Source organism: Drosophila navojoa, chromosome 4, assembly GCF_054131105.1.
Source record: "Drosophila navojoa isolate 15081-1374.11 chromosome 4, UAZ_NAV_1.0, whole genome shotgun sequence".
Taxonomy (NCBI): domain Eukaryota; kingdom Metazoa; phylum Arthropoda; class Insecta; order Diptera; family Drosophilidae; genus Drosophila; species Drosophila navojoa.
The window spans coordinates 7,044,686-7,067,294 of record NC_142892.1 but is presented as its reverse complement, the minus strand read 5'-3'; the positions used below and the strand labels follow the sequence as shown (position 1 = coordinate 7,067,294).

The 22,609-nt window shown below is 45.4% G+C and overlaps 9 protein-coding genes across 16 annotated transcripts in view; 5 read left to right on the top strand and 4 right to left on the bottom strand.

Moving 5' to 3' along the window:
• The first annotated feature begins 4,117 nt into the window (after positions 1-4,117).
• On the top strand, positions 4,118-5,286 carry LOC108652534 (uncharacterized). Its single transcript, XM_018102742.3, has one exon. It carries the CDS (start codon positions 4,141-4,143, stop codon positions 5,170-5,172), a length of 1,032 nt encoding a protein of 343 aa, XP_017958231.1. The 5' UTR covers positions 4,118-4,140; the 3' UTR covers positions 5,173-5,286.
• Positions 5,287-5,806: 520 nt separating this feature from the next.
• LOC108650660 (uncharacterized) lies at positions 5,807-6,637 on the bottom strand. The gene is made up of 2 exons (XM_018099871.3): positions 6,050-6,637; positions 5,807-5,971 (listed from the first exon to the last, which is right to left on the bottom strand). Exons 1-2 carry the CDS (start codon positions 6,604-6,606, stop codon positions 5,833-5,835), a joined length of 696 nt encoding a protein of 231 aa, XP_017955360.1. The 5' UTR covers positions 6,607-6,637; the 3' UTR covers positions 5,807-5,832.
• Positions 6,638-8,097: 1,460 nt separating this feature from the next.
• Positions 8,098-9,269, bottom strand: LOC108650537 (uncharacterized). The gene is made up of 4 exons (XM_030383133.2): positions 9,122-9,269; positions 8,948-9,053; positions 8,346-8,886; positions 8,098-8,291 (listed from the first exon to the last, which is right to left on the bottom strand). The coding sequence occupies exons 1-4, from the start codon at positions 9,149-9,151 to the stop codon at positions 8,156-8,158; spliced, it is 813 nt and encodes a 270-aa protein (XP_030238993.1). The 5' UTR covers positions 9,152-9,269; the 3' UTR covers positions 8,098-8,155.
• A 595-nt stretch (positions 9,270-9,864) lies between these two features.
• LOC108650133 (uncharacterized) lies at positions 9,865-11,090 on the bottom strand. The gene is made up of 3 exons (XM_089259829.1): positions 10,908-11,090; positions 10,168-10,834; positions 9,865-10,107 (listed from the first exon to the last, which is right to left on the bottom strand). Exons 1-3 carry the CDS (start codon positions 11,047-11,049, stop codon positions 9,978-9,980), a joined length of 939 nt encoding a protein of 312 aa, XP_089115955.1. The 5' UTR covers positions 11,050-11,090; the 3' UTR covers positions 9,865-9,977.
• A 75-nt stretch (positions 11,091-11,165) lies between these two features.
• LOC108651819 (uncharacterized) lies at positions 11,166-12,037 on the top strand. Its single transcript, XM_018101715.3, has 2 exons — positions 11,166-11,428; positions 11,492-12,037. Exons 1-2 carry the CDS (start codon positions 11,411-11,413, stop codon positions 11,945-11,947), a joined length of 474 nt encoding a protein of 157 aa, XP_017957204.2. The 5' UTR covers positions 11,166-11,410; the 3' UTR covers positions 11,948-12,037.
• A 711-nt stretch (positions 12,038-12,748) lies between these two features.
• Positions 12,749-16,018, top strand: LOC108651816 (uncharacterized). Its single transcript, XM_018101713.3, has 5 exons — positions 12,749-13,548; positions 13,631-13,783; positions 14,318-14,581; positions 14,644-15,171; positions 15,231-16,018. Exons 1-5 carry the CDS (start codon positions 13,380-13,382, stop codon positions 15,347-15,349), a joined length of 1,233 nt encoding a protein of 410 aa, XP_017957202.1. The 5' UTR covers positions 12,749-13,379; the 3' UTR covers positions 15,350-16,018.
• Positions 15,376-22,609, bottom strand: part of Fhos (Formin homology 2 domain containing) — a 45,417-nt gene continuing 38,183 nt past the window's right edge. For 2 of the 8 annotated variants that reach the window (XR_001925569.3, XR_001925570.3), the window contains 9 exons: positions 21,685-22,461; positions 21,282-21,477; positions 19,276-19,648; positions 19,072-19,218; positions 17,985-18,323; positions 17,214-17,929; positions 16,926-17,152; positions 16,403-16,523; positions 15,376-16,017 (listed from right to left, as the gene is read on the bottom strand). Coding sequence is in view for 6 of the 8 variants with exons in the window: in XM_018101703.3 (XP_017957192.1) it covers positions 15,944-16,017; positions 16,926-17,152; positions 17,214-17,929; positions 17,985-18,323; positions 19,072-19,218; positions 19,276-19,648; positions 21,282-21,477; positions 21,685-22,461 (2,849 nt within the window). In the remaining 2 variants the exon portion in view is untranslated. Of the gene's footprint in view, positions 16,018-16,402; positions 16,524-16,575; positions 16,854-16,925; positions 17,153-17,213; positions 17,930-17,984; positions 18,324-19,071; positions 19,219-19,275; positions 19,649-21,281; positions 21,478-21,684; positions 22,462-22,609 lie in introns of those variants that run through there. The other 6 variants (XM_018101703.3, XM_018101709.3, XM_089260292.1 and 3 more) reach the window with 4 other exon arrangements.
• On the top strand, positions 19,984-20,466 carry Acbp5 (Acyl-CoA binding protein 5). Its single transcript, XM_018101721.3, has 2 exons — positions 19,984-20,104; positions 20,171-20,466. The coding sequence occupies exons 1-2, from the start codon at positions 20,099-20,101 to the stop codon at positions 20,408-20,410; spliced, it is 246 nt and encodes an 81-aa protein (XP_017957210.1). The 5' UTR covers positions 19,984-20,098; the 3' UTR covers positions 20,411-20,466.
• On the top strand, positions 20,562-21,102 carry LOC108651821 (acyl-CoA-binding protein homolog). The gene is made up of 2 exons (XM_018101720.3): positions 20,562-20,718; positions 20,793-21,102. The coding sequence occupies exons 1-2, from the start codon at positions 20,713-20,715 to the stop codon at positions 21,036-21,038; spliced, it is 252 nt and encodes an 83-aa protein (XP_017957209.1). The 5' UTR covers positions 20,562-20,712; the 3' UTR covers positions 21,039-21,102.

Genomic DNA, 22,609 nt, shown 5'->3' with positions numbered 1-22,609 from the left:
GGTAACTTATTGGAGCATTAAAAATGTTATTTCATTTTATTTTATTTCTTTCATTTAACAATTTAACAATTGTTCCTCGTTTTATTTCCAATTAGTTGCTGGGAATTTTTAAATTGATTATTTGGTCTACTACGCAGTGACCTTGAGCTGCGGCTGCGAATGGAAGTGAAACGATTTGGACGAATTGAAATGCCACAGAGATTGACCACAGTGCCGACAAGATTAAAGCTTAATCGTTTTCAGAGGTGTTTTACGGGTCAATAACAAAACGCCTTCTGGGTGTGTTAGTACGTAGATATATCCGTATCGAATTCATTTATACATAATTGTATCGACTCATTGTTCTGGTTGTTGTTGTTGTTGTTGTTGTTGATGTGAAAATGAAAGTGAAAATGTAAATGAATCTGAATCTGAGCAGGCAAATGTATATTTGCTGTGTCTCAATTGTTGGGTTTTTGTGGCATGCCGCTTCTTATGATCTGTGACACCAGTGCACCACTGCACCACTGCACTACTGCACCACTGTTGACGTTCTCGTTTCGTTAACCACAGCAACAATTGTTGGCAATCGCTTACACAACTGACGTGTGGCTGCGGCTGCAGCCATAATCACAGATTGAGGGCTCTCTGGCTGTACTTTGACACCACTTGAAGTTATGCTGCCTCTATGTGTGTGTGTGTGTGTGGGTGGGTGTCAACACCAACAGCAGCCAGCCTAGCTGAATTTAGTTTGCGGACGTTGGCCTGTCCAGTGCGTAAAACGCCTTGGGGAATCGGCCAAGTTTGAGTTGTTCTCTCCAGTTTGGCTAGCTAGCTAACAGCCAGCGGGCACTGTGAGGATGCTCGACATTGCGCCACTGATGCTAATCCACAAAGAATAAACTCTAATGGGCTGCGAATTATTCTAATCTTGATTCGACTTCGAGCTAGAGCTCCAGTCCAGGGCGCGGTTAGGCAGGCCTTGAGAGCCTCAGCAATTTGTTAGAGCTTATGCTCCCAAAATGACTCATATTAAACGAGGGGAGTTAGTCAAATATATTTCTCTCGCAATGCTGGCTACCTGCTGGGAGAACAGCTCCCAGATTGGGATAGTAAATTGCTTCCGGCATGGATATTAATATTGAGCAATTGAAGTGAACTAAAAATATATATAAATATATATAAAAATTCGTCTAAAATGCAACTCTAGCTTTTTATGCTCTCCACAAGTATCATGAATTCAATCTAACTGCATCACGTAACACATCGCCCCCTGCAAGGAGCTTTGTAAAGGAAAAACAGCAACAACAACAACAACAACAAAAAACAAACAATCGTGAGTCAATTTGAATTCGCTTTCTTGCATTTGCCTTCTGGTAAACTCGATCAGTTTTGGGTGTGGCTGCAGCCTCAGAGATTCAGTGAATGAAAATGGGAAAACTAGGCAAAGCTAGTTGAGAGCAAAATGCAATTGTGGGTTAGTGGGTAAATGCACAACAATGCATGCCAGCAACAGTTGCTGTCGCTAGAGTCGCTGTGACGTAGCAATTGCATTATATGCTTGCCATGAACTGGTTGGCGGACAAAACAAAAGACTTGGACCACAAATTCGTAATGCCAAAAAAGTAAAAAAAAAAAAAAAATGTAAATAATTAAAAATTAAATTAAATATTACATATTCACACATGTTCCCAGCGACGCTTTGCAGTTAAATTAATTTGTTGTCGGCCTTTTATCTAGCTAATATATATATACAGTAATCTACATTTATTAGAGTGTGTAAAAAATTAATGAGTTTTTAAATAGTAGCATGAGGAAGTTGAGTTCCAATTGAACATACTTTTGCTTCATTTATTTTTTTTTTTTTATAATTAATAAAATTCTAAAATCAAACAATAGAGACTAGACCAAGGCACACACCTCAAAAAAAAAGATCTTTTAGTTTTGTTCACGTTCTCGAGGCGTTGGCCCCAAATTGATGCCGTGCTGAGCTGCAGTTCTACACTATAATTTCAAGCCACACTTTCAAATTTTATGATGTTTGCATGCAAAAAATGGAAGAAAAAAAATCGCAGTACTGTGAGAAACTTGGGCATGAACGGATTGCATGATTAATGGGCCATAGCTAATGACCAATGACATAATGTAATGACTTAAGCTCTGTCAGTTTGGCACTTGCACTGCCCTCAATTAGTTCAAACTAGCTACAACAACAGCAATAACTACAACAATTGCAGCAACAATCCGTAACCCGCTGTGGCAAACAGCGTCGCAAATCGTGTCAAGTTCAGTTCAACCGCTGTGGCATCTAGTTGGCATTTCGCAGTCAAAAACTCATCCAAAAATGAACAAAAAAATATCACTAAACTTGTAGGCAACGAACTCGTTTCTAGGCCAGCAGCTGGCCAATAGAATTGATTTATGTCTTGGTATTTCTATAGCTATCACTATACTGCTACTCAATGGGAAGCCAGTACTTCAAAGCGGCTATATTGGCTTTCAGATTAAGCTTGAAACAGTTGAAATAGAACAAGTTAAAAGTAAATTAGTTATAGCTCAGGTTCATTCACTCACACAGATGACCGATAACAGCGCTCACACAGAACTGTTACTTAACAGCGGGAGCAACGTGGCTGCTCGCTGTTATGCTCGTTGCTCATGTTAGGGTATGTGAAGTTTCTCATTTCATTTGTCGAACTTGTTAAGCAGTTGCTTGGCCAAGTCTCGTCAGTCGCCAAGCCCCGTTGACATTTTGCAACATGTCCGAAACGAGTTACGCACGCTTACGCACGGTGCCGTTATATGAATGAAGTCTGGTTGGCTGAGAGCTAAAGCAAGAGCGCGGCCTGTCGCATTTCATTATTGGCCATGGCCCCACTCGTTCACAGTCAAGGCAAACGCAATATCTCTGGCAACTGCAACTAATTGCATATGGAGTGTTGTACAGGTGTTTTAATTAGGCGATAAATTTTGGCTGAGGTAAGCATGGCTTTACCAGACTTGAGATGAACAGCAGAGAACTAATTACTGAGGAGTTCTGTACTGTATAGAGTGAAATAGATAACATATGTAGAGGGATTGGGAGGAATAGAAAACCCAGCTCGTTTTTAATATGAACAGCAATAACAACAGGCGATGGCAGAAAATAGATTTCTCTTGAAATAGAAAAAAATGAGGAAGAAGATAGTCTAAATCTAAGCTTAATGACCTACCTAAGATAATAATCGGATGAGCTTGAAATAGAATAAACTGAGGTATAAATTAGTATAGAATTAGTCTAAATATAAATTTATAATATAAAAAAATATATATTTATATTTAAAATAAATAAAAATATTATAAAATATAAATTTTACAAAATATATATACCTAATTTTTAATAAATATGATATAATATCCGAAGAATTTGATCAAAATATAACACTTTAAATCAAAACGATTTTAAGCTGGAATTAAAGTATGCCGCCTGAAAGTATGCAACAAAAATATGTACTTGAGATTAACTTTCGCTTAATAGCAGCAGCAATTGCTATTGTACTAAACAATATAACAGATAATAAGCTCACAAAGGGTTATTGGAGTACCCCGTATGGCTTTCGTTAACTTAATAAAAATAATTAAAAAAATTTAATCTATATTGACAAAAATGTCAATTTATAGACAAAATAATAAATGTGAGTAATCTGATGGTGTATAAAAAATACCCTTAGGAAAAAGTCAAGGAGAGGTTATATTTAAATGCCTTAGAAGCCCCATAAACATTATTTGACATACATACATTCATACTTACATATGTAGTATACATATTTATATACATGATATATTATGACTGCCATAAGTTCAAGATTGTATCTAACCCCAACAGAAGTAAAATTCTTGGAACTAGTGAGTATATAAAAACAAGTTTAATAACATTTCTCAATGCAACATAAGCATTTCTCCTTGTAGACAGCTCGGTTCAATGGCTTTGACAGGGCCTGGGTAAGAAAGTGGGCATATTGTCTAGTTGGGCTACCTTCTTTATGGCCAGGTGATAAGACAAGCAAACGTTGATGCTGCCTCTGGCTTATCTAAATTAAAGTTTCGGCAAGGTTTAGCCCAAAAATTCTTGCCAAATTTAGTATTAAAGCAACTGGAGTCCCAGAATGAGGCAGTGTGAAAATGTCTACAACGGAGGTGAAACTATTTGGCTGCCTGCTGCAGCTGCTCTGCCTGGTCGCCATAGCCAAGGCGAACTGTAACGTGTGCAATCCAGTCAACAACATGGCCTGCTATTCGTCTAGCCAATTTCAAGCTTGCGATGCAAATGGTGTGCCCTCTCGCCTACCCGCCGCCTGTCCCGCCGGCTACTCGTGCGTGAGCGGTCCGAGTGGTGTGATCTGCCTGCCGAATGGCAGCACCGTCATAGGCGATTGCCAGGACTGCAACAAGTGCGATGCTAGCATGACCTTTGCCTGCACCTCGACAAGCACCTTTGCCCTCTGCCTGGGCACGACCACGCCCCAGAACTCAACCGGCAGCTGTGCGGCCGGCTATGTGTGCAACATGAATGGCTCGCAGATCTGTGGACTGGAGACGCAGGTCAGGCCCACCTGCTCATATGCAGATGATCCCACAACAACAACAACGACAACTACGACAACACCGGCGACAACAGCAGCGACAACAACAACGGCACCAGCCACGCCCTCGCCAGAAAATCCCAACGCCTACTGCTCGGCTATGTGCGCCCAGGGCTACTATCCAGTTGGCGATTACGCGGAGACAACTTGTCGGCAGTACATCCATTGCTACCTGTTAGGCGGCGTTTGGCGAGGAAAACGATACAACTGCCCTGGCCGCACGTACTTCAGCCCAACGATGCGATTGTGCGTTACCGCAATGCCGGCGAACTGCTATACGCCCACCTTCACCACCACAACCACCACCGCTGCTCCAACCACCAGCAATCCGAACGCCTATTGTGCCAAGATGCAGATCCAGGACACTTTACCCGTTGGCACCATTGCCAGCAGCACTTGTCGCCAGTACATCAAGTGCTTCCGGCAGGGCAACAGATGGCTGGGCCAGCTGTACACCTGTCCGGGCAAAACCTACTACAGCAGTGCCACCAAGAAGTGCGTTACAGCGCTGCCCGCCACCTGCACGAGTGGCATAGCCAGCCTAAGTCTGAACGGCGTAGATCTGGAGTAAAATATAACATAGGCTGATAGAAGTGAATCTCCCGGTTTCCATTGCTTAATTTTTAAGTTAGTTTTATTATAATCTCCAACAGAAAGAAAATAAAATGAATTCGTGCTGCAATCACTGTTATCGTTATCATTGTCCTTGAGCTGCATATAGCTGTAATTATTATCATTGCCATTGTCAGTGTAATCATTATCTTTTTCATTAAACTCTTTCATGAATGACCTTAGTCAGGGCAGCAGAAAAAGATTTGGTATGGAGTCTAATAAGCCAATTGTCAAACTAATAGACATCCGCTACTTAGCTAGCTTTTAATTTGCCGCCTGAAAGTATGCAATGAAATTTTTCTTCGTTTCTATTTGACTATGGCAGCAACCATCAGAGCGTATACTTAATTTTTCGATACCACTCTATAAAGATTTGTATATAAATATATCAGCAGAATGATGAAAAGACTATATAAATATGTATTTGAATATATATAAAAAGAGGTCTATATAAGGTATAATGTATATACATAAATCATAAACCATAAACTTAATGACTATGACAAGCTGAAAATATCTTATCTTAATAGAAGTGAAATTCTTTGAACTAGCGAGTGGCCATATAAAAGTGTTTTGTTTATACCCTGTTAAAAAAGTTTAACTTGTTAATGCTGTGCATTTATTCTTGCAGACAGCCGGGTCGAGTGGATTTTACAGTGCCACAGCAACGAGTCCAGCCATTGAAGTAGGGATTCGCTGCAGGACAATCGATAATGCGACCCACCCACGTATTTATATAGAAACGACAGTAGATGTAGCTGAAGTAGAGCAACGAGAAAGAGCACACATATACATACACATATAGACATACAGACATTTATGAAAAGTAAGCTCACCTGGTGCAAACGGTGTCATTGGGAATGGCATGGATGGGAATACCCTTGAAGGAAGCTCGGCAAAAGGCGTCTGGGGACAGGGCGGTGCTCTCTGTTGTGGTGCCAGCTGTGGTGATTGGCTCTGTGGTTGTCGCCCGCTCAGCGCATGTGGCACTTGTCACTGCTGCATTGCCGCATATCTCCCGCAGATAGATGTTGCACACCAGATCGCCAGTGCAGCTAGACGTCAGGGTCGTTGAGGGCCGACGACCGCCCAGGCACAGGGCAAAGGTGCGTGGCCCAGTGCAGGCAAAGACGCCCTGTTCATTGCACTCGCCACAGCTGTCACAGGCTCTAAGTGCCGGGCTCTGGTTGCAAATCGTCGACTGGCCGGAGCAGTAGCTGCCCGCCGGGCAGGAGTTGATGGGTCCAATTGGCTGATTGTTTGCACAGAACTGAAACTGGCTTTTCGAGATGCAAGCCACATTGCTGACCGAGTCGCACACATAGCAAGCAGCCCGAGCGTCACGGCTGCCCAGCGAAATCCCAAGGAAGACGGCGAAGAGCAGACGCCGCATCTCGAATTGCAACTGCAGTGCAAACTAAAATGCAACAGCCCTTGAAAGTCAGAAGGCAATTGCATTCGGGCGTAATCTAATTGAGGGAATAAAGATCTGTGTAAGAAACTGAAATCTAGCTAATATTTATGGCCTGCTGATAAGCAGTGCTGCCAGCTTAGCCAATTTCAGGCTAGATATGGCTTTTTTAGAGAGAAAGAGAGTGAGAGACAGAGAGGGTGAGAAAGAGGGAGATTGAGAGAGAGTGATAGAGAGTGATAGAGAGAGAGAGAGAGAGTGACAGAGAGAGAGAGTGTAAAAGAGAGAGAGAGTGACAGAGAGAGAGAGAGAGAGAGAGAGTGTGAAAGAGAGAGTGTGTGGAAGAGAGAGTGAGAGTGAGAGAGACACTCTGTCTGTCTCCCTATCCATCTACACTCTGTCTCACAGTCAAGGGACGAGGAATAACTGCAGATCACTTAAATTGTCTGCATGTATGCAGCAGTAGTCATTCAGCATTTATATAGAAGGCTTGTAGCCGCAGAGAGTGTTCCCATTGGTCACTTGGGTCTCTACCTGTCGTCGTGCCTAGCATATGAGCGCGACTTCGTGTGTGAGTGACAGTCACCCTTTATATAAAGGGCAGCAGCTGCAGCATTTCTTCAGTCGCCCAGGCCTGTTGGGGGTCAGACGTGCAGTGCAGTAAAATGAAGTGAAGTGAAGTGTGTGTGAATATTTAATGATCGTTCAGCCAAGTATTAAAGACTTGGAGGAAATATTTGGAGAAAACAATAAATACTATGAGGAAATTCTTAGAGGAAACTTAGAATAAATACGCTGAAGAAATACTTCGAGAGAACATAAGAAATACCTAAAGGAAATACTTAAAAGCAAAAATGCGAAGAAAAACTTAAAAGAAATACTTGGGGGAAATATAAGAAATACTTAGAGGGAAATACTCAGAGAAAACTTGATTTCATTATCATGAAAGGCATAAGAAAGGGCGCAGCAAATAATTTGCTAAATATATTTGCTGTTTTTCTAAAATTTCTTCCATTTTGTTTATCTAGCCGTTATTTTAGCTTGGTTTAGCCTATTTTTATCAACAATCAAATTTATTTCGGAGCTCAACAACTGACAATACTGATGATAAGACAAGCAAACGTTGATGATGCTCTAAAATTGGTTTACTGAGATTGTAGTTAAATGAAAGTAACTGGCGTTCAATTGCAGCTGCTTTATAACTAAGCTTGCTGCCTGCTGTAGCTCCTCCAGCTCCCCTTAGCAGAATATGTCGAGGCCATCTACTTGACTATGCGACGAAGTGTCCTTTATCCTACATGTAAGCATGGCTTTTGATATGGATACACTATCATATCATTATCATAATTGTTGTTGGGTCTGATTCTAATATTATAACTATCATTGAAATCGTCTTTATAGGCATCAATTATTTTATTTATGCCACTAACATAACTATTATTATTATTTATTTTGTTTTTAATATCCTCATCATTATTATCATTATATTTTTCATTGCTTTTATAATTATTATTTATACATTCGTATAATCTTAAACCATAGCAGTACAATTAGCTGGCGCTACGTAGACGCAGCGCTGTGTAGCCGCGTCGAAATAGGCATTCGCCGCGCACTGATATTCCACGGCTCTTATTTGGCCAGCCTTGTTGTAGTAGCAGCTGATGTAGCTGTAAAGATAAGGTGAGATTAGCGGGAGAGCATTTGGCACTAATATTGCGCACCGTCTGCAGTAGATATCACGTGGCTGGGTCTCGTAGAGTCCTGTGTATGCCTTCAGCTGGCAGAGCTGCTGCGCCGTCATGGAGTCGGGCGTCGGCGAGGGGCTAGGCGATGGGCTGGGCGTCGGCGAGGGGCTAGGCGATGAGCTGGGCGTGGGACTCGGTGTGGGGCTAGCCGTGGTGACAGTTGTCGGTGGCGTGCTGGTTGTGCTGGTGCTCACCAGATCATCGTGCAGGTCACATGTGAAGGTCTGCCCCACCCGCTCGGGCGTGCAGACCACGTCGCTGCTGGCATCGCAGGCGTAGCCCGGCGGACAGAAGCCCAGCGCTCCCGTCGGCCGCGTCGCTCCATAGCACATCTGAAACGTCCTGCGGCTCTGGCAGGCAAACTTGTGATTGCGATGCGCACTGCACTGGCCACACTTGCTGGTGTCGCCGCAGCTGGGCGGCCACAGCGCGTTTTTCTGCACACAGATTGCGGTGCGGGCGGTGCAGACGGTGCCCTCCAGGCAGTTGTAGATGCGATCCGTATGCGGCATGCCATCTAGATGGTAAGACATGTGACGATCATATCCACAATCAACTCTCGAGACTCTTATAAATACCTCCGAAGCACAGATAGAAGGAGGTGGAGTTAATGCAGGCAGCCTGATTCGTCTGGCAAACATTGCAATCCGTTACCACATGAGCCACCAGACAGGCAAAGAAGAGCTTGAACAGAAAATATATATGTATGTATATATAAAGTTTGTCTGGTATATATTCATGTATTGTCTTACCGCCAAGACAATTTGAAGATCCTTGGCCATGGTTTCACCTTGTACTCCGGCGTTGTGTTCACTGTCAAGGTTTTGCCTCTACTAAAGAACATTAAACTCTTGTTCGCTGCGTTATAAACGTTGTCTTAGTGAAATTTTCATTGTTTATCTACTCTTCATATACGTACGTATATATAGATATCATTTTGGACATGCTAATTGTTTTATTTGCTTTGGCTTTCCACTTGATTGCCTGGCGCTGTTTTATGATCCCAGCATAAGAGCCGAAAGAAGAAGAAGAAGAAGAAGAAACCTAACACTGCGATAATGAGCTGAATAGCACTCATCTTCATAATGATACACCTGAGCAGCAGCCGGGCCATTGACCAAAATTCTTCAGAGTCCGCTAAGAAGAGTTTCGCTTGAGGTAAAAGAAGCTGCGGAAATTAGAGGAAAACTAGGAAGCTTTATAGTAAATTCCAAGAATACCATTCTTAGAATAGGATTAAGTAATGCCAGAGCTAAATCATTAAAGGCTTAGCTATGAGAGCGACTGTCGACAATTGTTAGCAAATGTGCTGGAGTAGTCGACTAGCAGTTGCCCTGGAATTGAGCTTGATTAAGTTCTAATCTACAATTTTATTGTTTTCCTTTAAAATTTCATTATAAATAAGCATTTTTCTTTTTAGTTAGTTTATAATATATTTTTTGCTTTTAATTTTATTTGTAAATATTCCTTGAATTTTTAACAACAGTAAAATAGGTATTATTTGCCTATAGCTAATGGGTATAAACCATTCTTTATTATACATTTAATTTTATGTAAATATTGTTATAAATCGATATTCAAATACATAAGTTTTGTATGGAAATTTCATTACCGACAGCCCGCGCCGCTTGGTCGTGTTGCACCACAGCCGGAGACGGCATTGAAGTACGGATTATTTGCATTGCAGTTGCGTATGGAGCCGTTCCACACATTGGCCCGGTAGAAGCAGTAGATGAAGCTGCAAGTGAATATCAATAATGATGTATATGCATATGTTTATAGATGGATCGAACTCTACCTGGTGCAAACGGTGTCGTTTGGTATGGCGAAATTGCCAATTCTTTGAATGCCTTGGCAATAGGCAGTCGGATCAAGGGGCGGCTCAGCTGTAGATGTGCTGGCTGTGGTGGTGGTTGGCGTGGTTACCTCAGGTGTGGGGCCTTGGCTAGGGCCTTGGGTAGGGCCTTGGGTAGGGCCTTGGGTAGGGCCTGGGGAAGGGCCTGGAGTGGGGCCTGGAGTGGGGCCTGGAGTGGGGCCTGGAGTAGGGCCTGGGGAAGTGCCTGGAGTGGTACCTGGGGAAGGGCCTGGAGTAGGGCCTGGGGTTGGATTTGAAATGCTTGGAGTAGACGTTGGCAGCTCCGTATCACCACTCTCAACGCGATCACAAGAGTCGTCCACTTCCGGCTCGCATATCAATTTGCAGGGATTTCCGGCAGCCGCATTTTGCACGCTGCAGAAATAATCTTTGGGGCACTTGCTCTCCTGGGACAATACCTTGCCGGCATGGCATCCGGCGAAGGTGGTGAGCGAGGTGCAGGCGAAAATCTGCCCTTCGTCGCATTTTCCACATTTCTGGGTGTTGGGACAGGCCGGCGGCAGCCACAACGGCTGACAAATGCTGCCGAATTGCGTGCACACTGGCATTTCTTCCGGGCACTTGAAGGTCAACGACGGCACGGGCTTTTCTGTGGGCGGCACCGCATTCTGGTTAGAGATCGACAGCAGCTTTTGCCAACGCAATGGCCAGTATCAACTTACTCTCGTAGCACACCCGGAAGGTGGTGTTGTCGATGCAGGTGTGCGAGCCGTAGCAAAAGCCGCAGGTGGCATCCACGAGTGCTGACGGTGCCAGCAAAATGGCCAGCAGAGCCAAAAGCCCAACGCGCAGCAGCTGGGACATCTTCGGCAACTAAATGAACTGCCCGAGTGCCGTTGCCATGCCTTTTAAATGCTGAAATGCTGCAGAGACTGGAGACCTGGAGCACTATCTTTATGATAGGCGACAGGGCCAGAGGTACGGGCGAGGGCAGCAGCTGCCTTTCAGCTTTATCTCTCAATGCTAGAGCATCCATAAATATGCTAGCTACCGTGCGGCTGCAATCTCCTGTAAATAAACTAAGCCCAGCATAAAACCAGAAAATTATCTCTGCCCGCTTCTTGTTTTTCCCAACAGCATTATCTGAGCGATCGTCCCATATAAACGTGTGGCGTATGTTGAAAGGCCTCATTAGTCAGCTGAACGCTCTGCCCAGATATTCACAATGCAGCCGAGCTATTTGGTAAGTTGGCGTCGAAAGGAAAGCTGATTTCTTTTCCTCAACTGCTTGCCGTCTCTTCCACAGATCCTCCTCGTGGCGCTCAGCTGCTGCCTTCTGGCTCTGGGTGATGCTGCTCATTGTGGCGGTTGCATGGATAACAATGTGGCCTGCTTTAACCGCACCCACTACAGGGTGTGCGTCAACCATTCGCCCATTGAGGGCGGCAACCTTCTCGCCTGCGGCCCCGGCAAGATCTGCACCGATAAGCAGGATTTCTGCTGGACACCGCTCCCTAGCGATGGAGTTTACCCGGTTTGCAGCGATTACACGACTAACTGCAGACAGTGCGATTATGACAAGATGTTCGTCTGCACCAGTCACACCACCTTCCAGCTGTGCACCGGACCCAAGATGAGCCCCGAGGTCAATTACTGTCCAGAGGGCACCGTCTGCTCCATCGATTCCGGCGACTTCTGCGTGAAGCCATGCAAACTTCCGAATGGCAGACACGAGTGTGATAGATTAGAGCCCATTAATTAGTTTTTTTTTTTCACTTTCTTAATGTATTTCAAATGCGATGCAATAAATTTATATGCAAATTAAATTAATTGAGATTTGCTCTTGAAAATACACTATATTGACCAAAGATTTATTTGGGTACACTTATTACTTACTAGATATCGTATATATAAAATTATATATATAATTAAAATTGTTAATTATAATCGAAATGGATATCGATTTTAATCGATTAAATTAACTGATGATCATGCATAATATGTTTATACATTGACTATATATATATATATATATGGGAAACAGCAAACGAATTCCGATTACCAAATAAATTATAATACAAGTAATACTTACTTTATATATGTACTGCTAAGTGGTTCCAAGATCTCTTGTTTAGTAATATTGTGAATGTCTACATATATAGAAATATATTCATATGTATATTAACGTAGCAAATATCAAATTTATTAACGCTTGTGCTTAAGATAACAAATTGCCTTGAGCACTGCATGCATCAATATAATACATAAAATATATATCAGAATTTATCATAAAAATATATAATATATAGATATTAATAAAATCAGATAAATTGGTCTAAGCGCCTTATATAATACGTTAAGCTCATGTAACTCTCTTCTCAGTTCATTCAAAACAATTCGCGTGAAAAATGAGTCGACCCTGAATTTTGAGTATGACTAAAGACCCTTATAAATAAAGCTCTTATCAGGCTTGTCAGCTGTTTTATTTTTTTCTCAGTTTTCGGCCAATAAACTAGCTGTGGGGCTGAGCGGATGGTGGGTGGTTCGCGTGGTTTGTGTGGCTTGCAGAGGCGAACCAAACGGTTGAAAATAAATAAATTTATTAAATTAGGTTAACATTGACCCGATTTCAGTGCAGCGTTAATCAAATTAGACAAAATGCTGAGCTGGGCCCGGGTGCTGTCATAGCTCTTACTATTATTCTATTATGTGGCTGAGTTTTCTTTTATGTCGCAACAGGCAAATTGCCTCTGGCACTTTCATGCTCGAGTTTTTTATTATTGTTGCGCTCGCAGGCCTTGCCCAACATATAATCGATGCGAAGGTGTGGAAAAACAAATTCGCAACAGGAAGCGCACACACAAAAAAGCTGACGAAACGTGAATAAATACTTTATATATATACATAAATGTTTGCTTGTATGTGCACCACCCACCCATGCCATTGACTGCATTGCTGGCTGATTGTGGCGCAACTAATTGTTGTTTACCACTGCCGCTGCTGCTGCCGCCTCTGCTGCTGCCACATTTTGTTATTGCAATTAATAAACTAGTAAATTTATAATTTTTCTATTTCTCGCTCACAAATTGCGGTCATTAAACCTATTTCCATGGCAAGTTGGATAAATTGTCGCCTCGCCGCAGCTGCGTGCCACAACAGTGACAAAGCGCAACGCGTGCGCAACTCCAGCGAACATGGTCTACTCGCAGCTGCCGCTACGCTGCGTATACCTCATCTCCTGCAGCCTCTTCGTCCTGGCTGCCGGCAAAGTGCCCACAGCCACGCATACGAACAGCTGGCGCGATCTGTTCTTCGGCAACAAGTGGCTGACGCCAGCGCCCTCGCGCCTTAGAGAATCCAAATGTGGGTGTGCCTAAATTGTGAATTTTGCTTTAATCAAGTTGATCTCAAACAAACAACAAACAAATCCACACACAACTTTCAGTCTTGCCCATATTCACACTGGTGCCCTACGGCACGAGCAGCTGCGCGGCGCCGTCCGGTGAGCTGGGCAATTGCATGGCCAACAAGGACTGCCTCCTGCGCAACGGCATTCCAGCTGGACCCTGCGGCGGCGGCTACGGCGTCTGCTGCGTATGTAAGTGTTGCATCCACTTTACTTATACAAGCATAGCTATCAGAAGTACGCCAGACAAGATCAACTAAGAGCTTTCATAACCCTTGATGAATGGGAGAGTGTGTGAGAAATGTGTTATTTAAAGAGTTAGAGTGAAATTCCTGCTGTGGGTTGAGTGAATAGCTAGAGTGAAGCTGAGCTGAGATTGTTATCAGAGAAAAATTTAGCATGAGAGCATTTCCTAGAGCATTTCTCTACATCTGCAAGTGTTAATTACTCTTTACTTAAAGAATGCTCTTAAGATAGTTGCATTGCATTACCATACCTCGGATATACCATAGGATAATGTATATGTAGAAATAAATAGGTATCTTCCCCCAGATGGATAGTTTACATATCAATCCATTAAGCTAAAGCGCTATTAAAGCTAGAAAAAGCCAAAGCCTTGTCAATGAATCAAGATAGCTATAAAATTCCGCTAGTAGTTCAGAACCTCAACTGACAATAAACTAATCAACTTTGCAACACTGACACCGACTCCCTACTCCCATGCAGTTCTGCAGACCTGTGGCGGTGTTATACGCGAGAACTCCACCTACTTTGTGAATCCGAATCATCCGGATGTCTATGACGGCACGGGAAGCTGCCAGGTGACCGTGCAGAAGATGCATCCGGACATATGCCAGCTGCGCCTGGACCTGGACATGTTCTCCATCGCGCCGCCCGAGCCGGCCAATCATCTGTGCAATCAGGATCAGCTCTTGATATCGGGCGGCAGTCCCACGCCCACCATATGCGGCAGCTCCACAGGGGATCACAGTGAGTGGTATTGCGGAGAGAGCTCTGACTCGAGTCACTTATCGAACGCTCCCTTCTCGCAGTGTACATTGACGCTGGCCTGGGGCAGAGCAATCCCATCGTGCTGTCCGTGATAACCAGCGCGAGTTTTCCGCGCCTGTGGCGCGTGCGCGTCACCCAGATCCACTGCGGCAGCATCAGCCGGGCGGATCAGGGCTGCCTGCAGTACTTCACGGCCATCAGTGGGCGCGTGCGCAGCTTCAACTACAACACGGTGGCCGGGCGCCAGCTCTCCAACCAGGACTACAGCATCTGCATACGCAACGAGCGCAACTTCTGCGGCATTCAGTACAACGCGTGCCCCGATCTGGAGAACAATCGCTCGCGGGCCTTCACCATAAGCGGCAACTCGAACAATCCGGTGCCCACTCTGGTCGGCGGTGGCGGTGGTGCGAATGGCGGCTCGCCCACCGGCGGCTGCACCAGCGATTGGCTGCTCATCGGCTGCATACGCTCCGCGGATCGCATACCCCCGCTGCCCGGCTGCGAGGACCGCGTGTGCGGCGGCACCTTCAGCGCCGAGGCGGGCATGTTGGCCAAGACGGTGCAATGTGGGTAACCAAATCGACGCGAGCTGAACGGCTGCAATAATCCGTCTTTCTACTTGCAGCCAGCGTGCGCCCCTTCCGGCTGTATTTCCACACGGATGGCGTCGAGGCGCCCAACGACATCGACAATCGCGGCTTCTGCCTCGACTACGTGCAGCAGCCCTGCACGAATGGCTTCTGAATGAGATTCGCACTCGACTCGAGCTGTTTTATTTTTTAATAAATATTCAGTATGTATTTTATTTATTTTCGTAGCTAAGTCTAAGGCTAAGGCTAAGATTAAAGTTTAAGTTAATTTCGTAAGCTCGCAGATCGGTACAAATTGAAATCTTGGGTTAACTAAACTTGAATTTGCAATTCTAAAATATATATATATTATCCATATATATATTCGTGTATAGCTATAAAATTTGTTTGGCTATTAATACAGTTGCTGTCTTACAATCAAAAACATTTGCATTCTCAATTGTAATACTTGGACGAAGTAAAAACAAACGAAATCAAAATATATTGAATAACAGGAAAATTAATTAAGAGAACTTGTTTAGATTTAGCTTTCTGTAGGACTGCGTCGATTTCAGTTTCACCTGGCGTGGAGATTTGGGTGCGGGTTGCGTGTGTGAGAAAGAGAAAGAGATACGCGCTGTATCCAGATTTGATTTGCTGCACGTGAGATCGCCAATTTCAGTCTGTGCATAGCCCGACTTGTGACGTCACTGGGTTGATTTGAGTGTTGTTGCTTGGGTGAACATTTTTGCCCGGCTCGAGCTTCGCTCTAATAGGTTTGTATCAAGGCAGCCACGTGCTGTTTCTCCTCCTCGGTGAGGCCGTTCTTCAGCGTGCGACGCACTGCAAAAACACGAAAGCAAAAGTTACTGAAATTGTTCAGGATCAAGTCCTCGGACTTTTCTCGCTCTCTCTCTCATGCAATCAGAGTTAGGCACATGCTTATCTATATAAAATGAACTGGGATTTCAGCCAGGCGCATAAACAAAACTTGGCCAGAGCCATTTGCCAACATCTTCTCGGGAATTTGGATGGCAACACAGGTGAGCGAAATATGTGCAAGATGCCAGCAAATGTTGCTCCGCCCAAGAAAAAACAAAACTCAACAAACAAAAAATTGCAACAAAGAAACAAAAATCAAAATATTGTACATACACACACACATACACATACATAAGGCATATATATATGTATATGGTTTGTGTGTAGCTACAATTTCAACACTAACCAACAAAAGAAAGGTAAAAACCTAAAACTGTTTGGATTGTTTGCGCAACAGTTGCGCAAACGGCTCTAGGGCGACGGTGCTCTTTCAACTGTGAATCCCTCGCGCGTGCGGCTGCGCTTCACTTCAGTATGCGATTGTTTGATTTGTTTTATTATTTATCGTTGTTGTTGTTGTAGTTGTTGATGTAGTTGTAGTTGTAGTTGTTGTTGTTGTTGGGTGCGTTAATGGTAAGAAAACGTAAAATTATAAAATAACAACCGAATATGGGCAAACCGATACGTAAAGCTAGCAAAGAACTAAAAAGAAGATAAGTGCCAAAGCATTTGAATTTGGATTCGAGGGGAATTCATCAAATTTGAGTACGGGAAAAATCATCTTTTGGAATTGTTGCTGTAGCCTCGAGTTTGCAGAGGTGTGTGTGTGTGTGGGGGGTGTGCCTAAATATAGCGCGCTGTGCGTGGTGTGTTCCAAAAGATTAAAATTGATCTCAATCACAGAGCGCTCGTTCGTTTGTGCAACTTACAGGACTTGCGATCCGCATGGCGGGTGCGCTTGCGTTCACGCGGCGTGGTCCGTGTGCCGGACGCCTTGGTCGCCGTCTTGACCAGGGACTCGAGTATTTCGTCGTCGCCGTCGGTGAACTGCTCCTCGCTCTGCCGGGCGATGGGCGAGCGCAGCTGCTCGGCGCGGCGCCGACGCCAGGTGAGCGTGCCATCCGTCTGATCGGGACTGGGAGTGCCCAGCAGTTGCCTGTGAAGATGCAGAGAGTCAATGAAAATGTTGCCGTGTGGGCTCGGGCAGCCAGACGTACTTCAGCTCGGCATCAGCCACATCCTCTTTGGTCTTGAACTTGACCATGTCAATGATCAGCTTGCCGCGCGTCTTGTTGCGCTCCCGGTGATTGGCCTTCTTCTCCAGCTGCTGCTGCACACGCTCGCGCGTCGTCCGGTACTCCAGCGCGAACTCGGAGAGCGTGCGACAGAACTCGTTGGGCCGCGACTCGGCCACGCTGTGCTGCGGCATGCCCAGCCAGAGCAGGAACTTGCGGTAGCGATTCATCACGCGCCGATGCACCGTCTGCAGGCTGATGATGCGCTCGGCGCAGTCGGCCAGGAAGTCCACCAGCTTCTGCTTCAGGGGCGGCGCACAGTCGTGCTTGGCAATCAGCTTGAGGCGGTCCCACGACGCCTTGCACTCCGACTCCAGCTGGGTGAGATTGTGGGCCAGATCGGCGAAGTCGGCCTTGGAGGCGCGCGTGATGGGCCCGATTTCGGAATACAAATCGGTTGTGTCGCTATTCGACTCCATGACCATGTGGCAGAGATGGTGCAGCAGCGAGTGCTTGTGCACGGTGTCCTTCACCTCCGGCACCTTGGCCAGGTACTCGATCTGAAAGCCCTTCACCGGCGCCCCGTTCAGGAAGATGCCCACGGAGAGCAGCGTGGCGAGGATGCTGCGAAAGGTGCGATTGTGGCGCAGTATCTCAATGCCCTGCTTCAGATCCATCAGCGGCTCGGCAATCTCTTTCTGCGGACAGAGCATTCGATGAGAACTTGTTTATATGGATGACTGCTTCACCTACCTCGCAGTTGTCAAAGTCCAGGCGGAAGGCCCAGAGCTTCAGGCGTGCGCCCAGCTCTGTGATGGAGGCCAGCGTGAGCAGGAACTGCTCGGCGCTGCCCAGGGGCAGTTCCGGATTGGACAGCTGCGCCTCCTGGATCTTGCCGCGCTCCTCGTCCGTCGGCAGCATGTTCAGCAGCTTGTCGATGCCCTCGCGCGTCACCACAGTGGCATCCATCTTCAGAATGGCCGCCTTGATGGCGCGCGGCGGCGGCAGCTTGGTCATCGCAATGTTGATGGCATTCGAGCGCTTGTGGTCCAGCACGATGATCTCCTTGCTCTTGTTCAGCTCCTGTTGCTTCTGCAAGTGGCAAGTCGAATTAGTTGAGAAGAGAGAAGTGTGAGAGAACGGGAGAGAGAGAGAGTGGGAGTTTTGTTTATGTTGTAGTGGTTGTGGGGTAGAAGGGGGCGGGAGTGGGGCGTATACGCAATGTAACTAACTGTTAGCAACTAGTGATACCGACTACAGGAGTGTACATGTGTCTGTGTGTGTGCATATGCGTGTGTCTGTGTGCGTGTGTGTGTGTAATTAACCAACACCAACGTATGTAAAACATAGAAAAACTAAAACCGATTGTGAGACAATGAGAGAGAGTAAAACAAAGACAGCGACAGAGTCAGAGTGAGAGTGAGAGAGAGAGACAGATAGACAAAGAGAGAGCGAGTTAAAGTGTATTAAACGTATTATTTGCACTCACCTCCTATAGAACATTTATTTGATACATATATATATATATATATGATATATATATTTATTGATATTGAGAAATTGATTTTGATATAGATTCGATTTTAGCACAACATTTATGTTTTTGGTTTTTTGTCGATATATCCGCATAACAGAGACCGTTCACATATAGAATTAATATTATTGCAAACATGTCCAGAGATAAAAGGGGAAAATAAAACAAATATCATTCGCAAAAAGTTTTCGTTTTGGGTTATGCAACAGTTTAGACTAAAATAATAGCTAAGAGACTTATTAAATGGCATTTGCATCGATGGAATACCCCTAATATGAATCCACCGTGTGTCTATCTAATACGCACCTTGGTCATCAGGTCTTTGGCGCGCGACTCGAACAAGTGCTCCAGCTTCTGTGTGTCCACATTCGCGCTGGGCAGCTCGTCCCAGATCGTTTTGCCTATCACCTGTGGAATCATGTCCTCGCGCACTTCCTTCCAGAAGAGCTTGACCTGAAGGGCGAAGGAAGTTAACCTTGATTATTCTCTATGATCGGTCTCTCTACTCACCGTCTTCTTGTTCTTCTTGATGGTATTGTTGCCATTGGCCAGCTCGCCGTTGATCGAGCCATTGAGGGAGCTATTCACGCTGTTCGTCAGGCTGCTCGCCCCGTAGCCCGCATAGCTGAACATGGGCGGCGGCATCAGGCAGGGCGGCGGCATCACCATGCCTCCGCCCAGGGGCGGCGGTGGTGGCGGTATGCCAGCGCCAAGGCCACGCGGTGCCAGCACATCCTTCTCATCATCCGAGTGTAGATCGGTAAAGTCCAGATCGCATAGGTTCAAGGGTCGCGTCATATTGCGCACCAGCTCCTCCCAGTGCAGCTCATTCTCCGACTTCTTCGGCTCAGCCTTCTTCAGCTCCTGGTCGACGCTCGATGAGCTGCCATCGGATCAGAGATAATACAAAGTATCACAATTATTGCACTGCCGGTCAACTGAGCTGTACTCGATCGTTCGATTGCAATGGACGCACCATAAAAACCAGTCTTATCAACTGTTGGCCTAGTAGCAAGATAGCAAGGCCCCAAACCATGGCAAATAGAAAATGTAAAAGCGAAAGAGAAGCAACATACAAAAAACTTTCTAGATTGGAAGATCCCCCTTCTCAGCTATACTTTTGCGAATATGGCAAACACTTGGTAAGCAAATAAAAGTCATAAATGAAGGAATCGAGAAGCCATAACTCTGTGATCTTTTTATGGTGCTGCCATTTATTATTTTCGTTAGCTGCTTTTATAATTGATAAGATTTACTTATATTGCCCGTGTTGGCTATAAAAAGCACCATTTGAGCAACAGAAATCATAGTCAATCATTAAATCCCGAGCGAAATGGATGTAAGTTGTGCAATGCGCTCCCCATAGATAGCATCGTCTAATCTAAGAACTTTTATTGCCCTGCAGTTCGAGACGATTTGCGAAAAGTCCAAGGCCTTCAGCAGCAAGCCACCACCAGAGGTCTACCTGGAGTTCTACGGACTCTACAAGCAGGTCCACTCCGGCGACGTGAACATCGAGAAGCCCGCCGATGCCGAGGGCGCGGCCAAATACGAGGCCTGGCTGAGCCGCAAGGGCATGTCCACAGAGGACGCCAAGGCAGCCTACATAGCGCTCTATGAGAAGTACGCCCCCATCTATACATAAGTTCGGTTAATACTCTGTTAAGTGCACATTGGCATAATAAAAGAAACTAAAGAAGATCTGCTCTTTGCTCTCGCTGCTTAGTCAGCCCTCCAAGTGGGAAGACCTTTGATGTATTCGCTTTGATAATTAGCAATTAAAGTTTTATGTGGCCCGACGATTCTGGCCACTGGCGCTTATCACACATGTCGATATCTAAAAACGGCTTCTAATGTCATAAATCGCTATCAGCGGCCCGGGTCTCGTATAAATAGACTCCCCCGTGTCACAGTTGGCACTCATTAGCAGCCAAAGCATAAGACATAATGGACGTGAGTATACAGCAGCAGCTATTATGTGATTCTACATCTAAAAGGCAACTGTAAATGGTCATCTATCTTCATAGTTCAACACCGCCGCCGAGAAAGCCAAGGCCTTCACCAAGAGCCCCACCAACGACGAGTTCCTGGAGTTCTACGGCCTCTACAAGCAGGCCACAGTCGGCGACAATACCACGCCGGAGCCCGGCGCACTGGATGTGAAGGCCAAGGCCAAGTGGAACGCATGGACCAAGAACAAGGGCATGTCCCAGGATGCCGCCAAGGCTGCCTACATTGCCACCTATGAGAAATATGCACCCAAATACGCTTAAATCTATTTACCGCTTCGACTTAAATAAATGATAAATTGATAAATTGATAAAACAAAGAACAAAACTAATTTCTCAAGAGCTCTCAACTTTCTAGATCCCGATAGACATTTCTGATATCAACGAGTCCAAAATTTAGTGCTGGCCTTTAAACTAAAAGATTATGCAACTTTTACTGATAGTCCGCCGCTGATAAGATATATATCATGTGGAATATTATTATTATATTGATGATGTGTTGCTCACCGTGAAATTTCACCTTTGCTCTTGCTCTTGGCAAGCCCCTCTTTGGCTTTCGAAATCAGGCCAGACATGTCGCCCACAATGGCGCGGCTGCCTGGCTCCTGTGTGGGGCTGGTGGGCAGATTGCATAGTTTCTGTGTCAGATCTTTGACGGTGTGATCACGTTTCAGCTGCATTAGCATTTCCTTGTCCTCCAGATCTGTGGAAAAGCGAAATGGAAATATATCAATTAAATTGGAAATCGATTTGCCGCGGGGCATGCAACAGCAGCAAATGCAATGTTCGATTTATTTGCAGCGCTTGAAAGTATGCAACATTTTTTCTATGGAATGTGATGGGCGCTGGATTTTCGTGGCTCTGAAAAGTATGCTACAAATTTTTTAGTTCATATAGAAGCTGCACCTACCTGTTGCTTCCATGGCTGTTGGAGGCTCTTGGTTAGTACTGGTTAGGGTTCTAGCTGCATTTGCATTGGTGGCTATGGGTATGTGCCACCAGCCAGGTGGTGGCGGTGGTGGTGGAGGCGGCGGCGGTGGTGGTGGTGGCGCCCCAGCCGCTGGCTTGTGTATGGGACTCAGCGGTTCGGGCGGAGGCAAAGCATCCGCCTTCAGCGGCGTTGAGCTATCGGGCACAAACTCGAAGCCATTGCCATTCAGTGACTTCTCCTGGACTGGGTGGTGGGCCAGATGCTTGGGCGATTGGCTGAGCTGTGTGTAATAGTTGTTCAGTCGATTGGCATCGTTCTCATACTTTTTGTAGGCACTGTCCGTCTGCTGTATGTTCTTCATGATGCCGTTGATCACAGTTGCGTTGCGCTCCCGAAAGAGATTCTTTTTGGTAAGGAACTCATTCTGGTTGTTCATATTGTTGTTGGCCTTGTCGAAGCTGTTGTTGATGATCGAGATGCTCTGGCTGCCACTTAGCAGCTGCTTCGTCGGACTCAGCAGCAAGCTGTTGTTGGGCGTGTCAATGTGGATGTTGTGGGTGTGATGGCAATTGCTATTGCTATTGTTGTTGATGTTGTTGTTGTTGCTGTTGTTGTTAATGTGGTTGCTGCTGCTGTTGTTGCTGTTGTTGTTGCAGGGCGTGGGCGTCTGTGGAGCCACTGGCAGCTCAGATTGCAGCGATTGCGGCGGACTGTCGCCGCTTTGTATGGTTGCAGGAATGGCGGTTACGATTTGGCCTTGGCATATGACAATTGTGGGTGACATATTTGGTTAGCGGGTGACAATGAGGCAGACAGACACATATACACAGCGATTAGCATGGAGAGAGAATCATAGTTAGTTTCGGTTTTTGCTTTCTGTTTTCTGTTTTAAAGCAGCAGCGCC

Bases quoted from the DNA above. Each gene is read 5' to 3' on its own strand.
- LOC108652534 (XM_018102742.3), top strand. From the start codon at position 4,141: ATGTCTACAACGGAGGTGAAACTATTTGGCTGCCTGCTGCAGCTGCTC.
- LOC108650660 (XM_018099871.3), bottom strand. From the start codon at position 6,606: ATGCGGCGTCTGCTCTTCGCCGTCTTCCTTGGGATTTCGCTGGGCAGC. The intron at 5,972-6,049 runs GTGAGCTTACTT...GCTCTACTTCAG, and splicing joins AATGACACCGTTTGCACCAG to CTACATCTACTGTCGTTTCT.
- LOC108650537 (XM_030383133.2), bottom strand. From the start codon at position 9,151: ATGGCCAAGGATCTTCAAATTGTCTTGGCG. The intron at 8,887-8,947 runs GTATTTATAAGA...CTTACCATCTAG, and splicing joins CTTCTATCTGTGCTTCGGAG to ATGGCATGCCGCATACGGAT. The intron at 8,292-8,345 runs GTGCGCAATATT...TTATCTTTACAG, and splicing joins CGTGATATCTACTGCAGACG to CTACATCAGCTGCTACTACA.
- LOC108650133 (XM_089259829.1), bottom strand. From the start codon at position 11,049: ATGTCCCAGCTGCTGCGCGTTGGGCTTTTGGCTCTGCTGGCCATTTTG. The intron at 10,835-10,907 runs GTAAGTTGATAC...TGCCGCCCACAG, and splicing joins CTTCCGGGTGTGCTACGAGA to AAAAGCCCGTGCCGTCGTTG. The intron at 10,108-10,167 runs GTAGAGTTCGAT...ATTCACTTGCAG, and splicing joins AACGACACCGTTTGCACCAG to CTTCATCTACTGCTTCTACC.
- LOC108651816 (XM_018101713.3), top strand. From the start codon at position 13,380: ATGGTCTACTCGCAGCTGCCGCTACGCTGCGTATACCTCATCTCCTGC. The intron at 13,549-13,630 runs GTGGGTGTGCCT...CACAACTTTCAG, and splicing joins GCGCCTTAGAGAATCCAAAT to TCTTGCCCATATTCACACTG. The intron at 15,172-15,230 runs GTGGGTAACCAA...TTCTACTTGCAG, and splicing joins GTTGGCCAAGACGGTGCAAT to CCAGCGTGCGCCCCTTCCGG.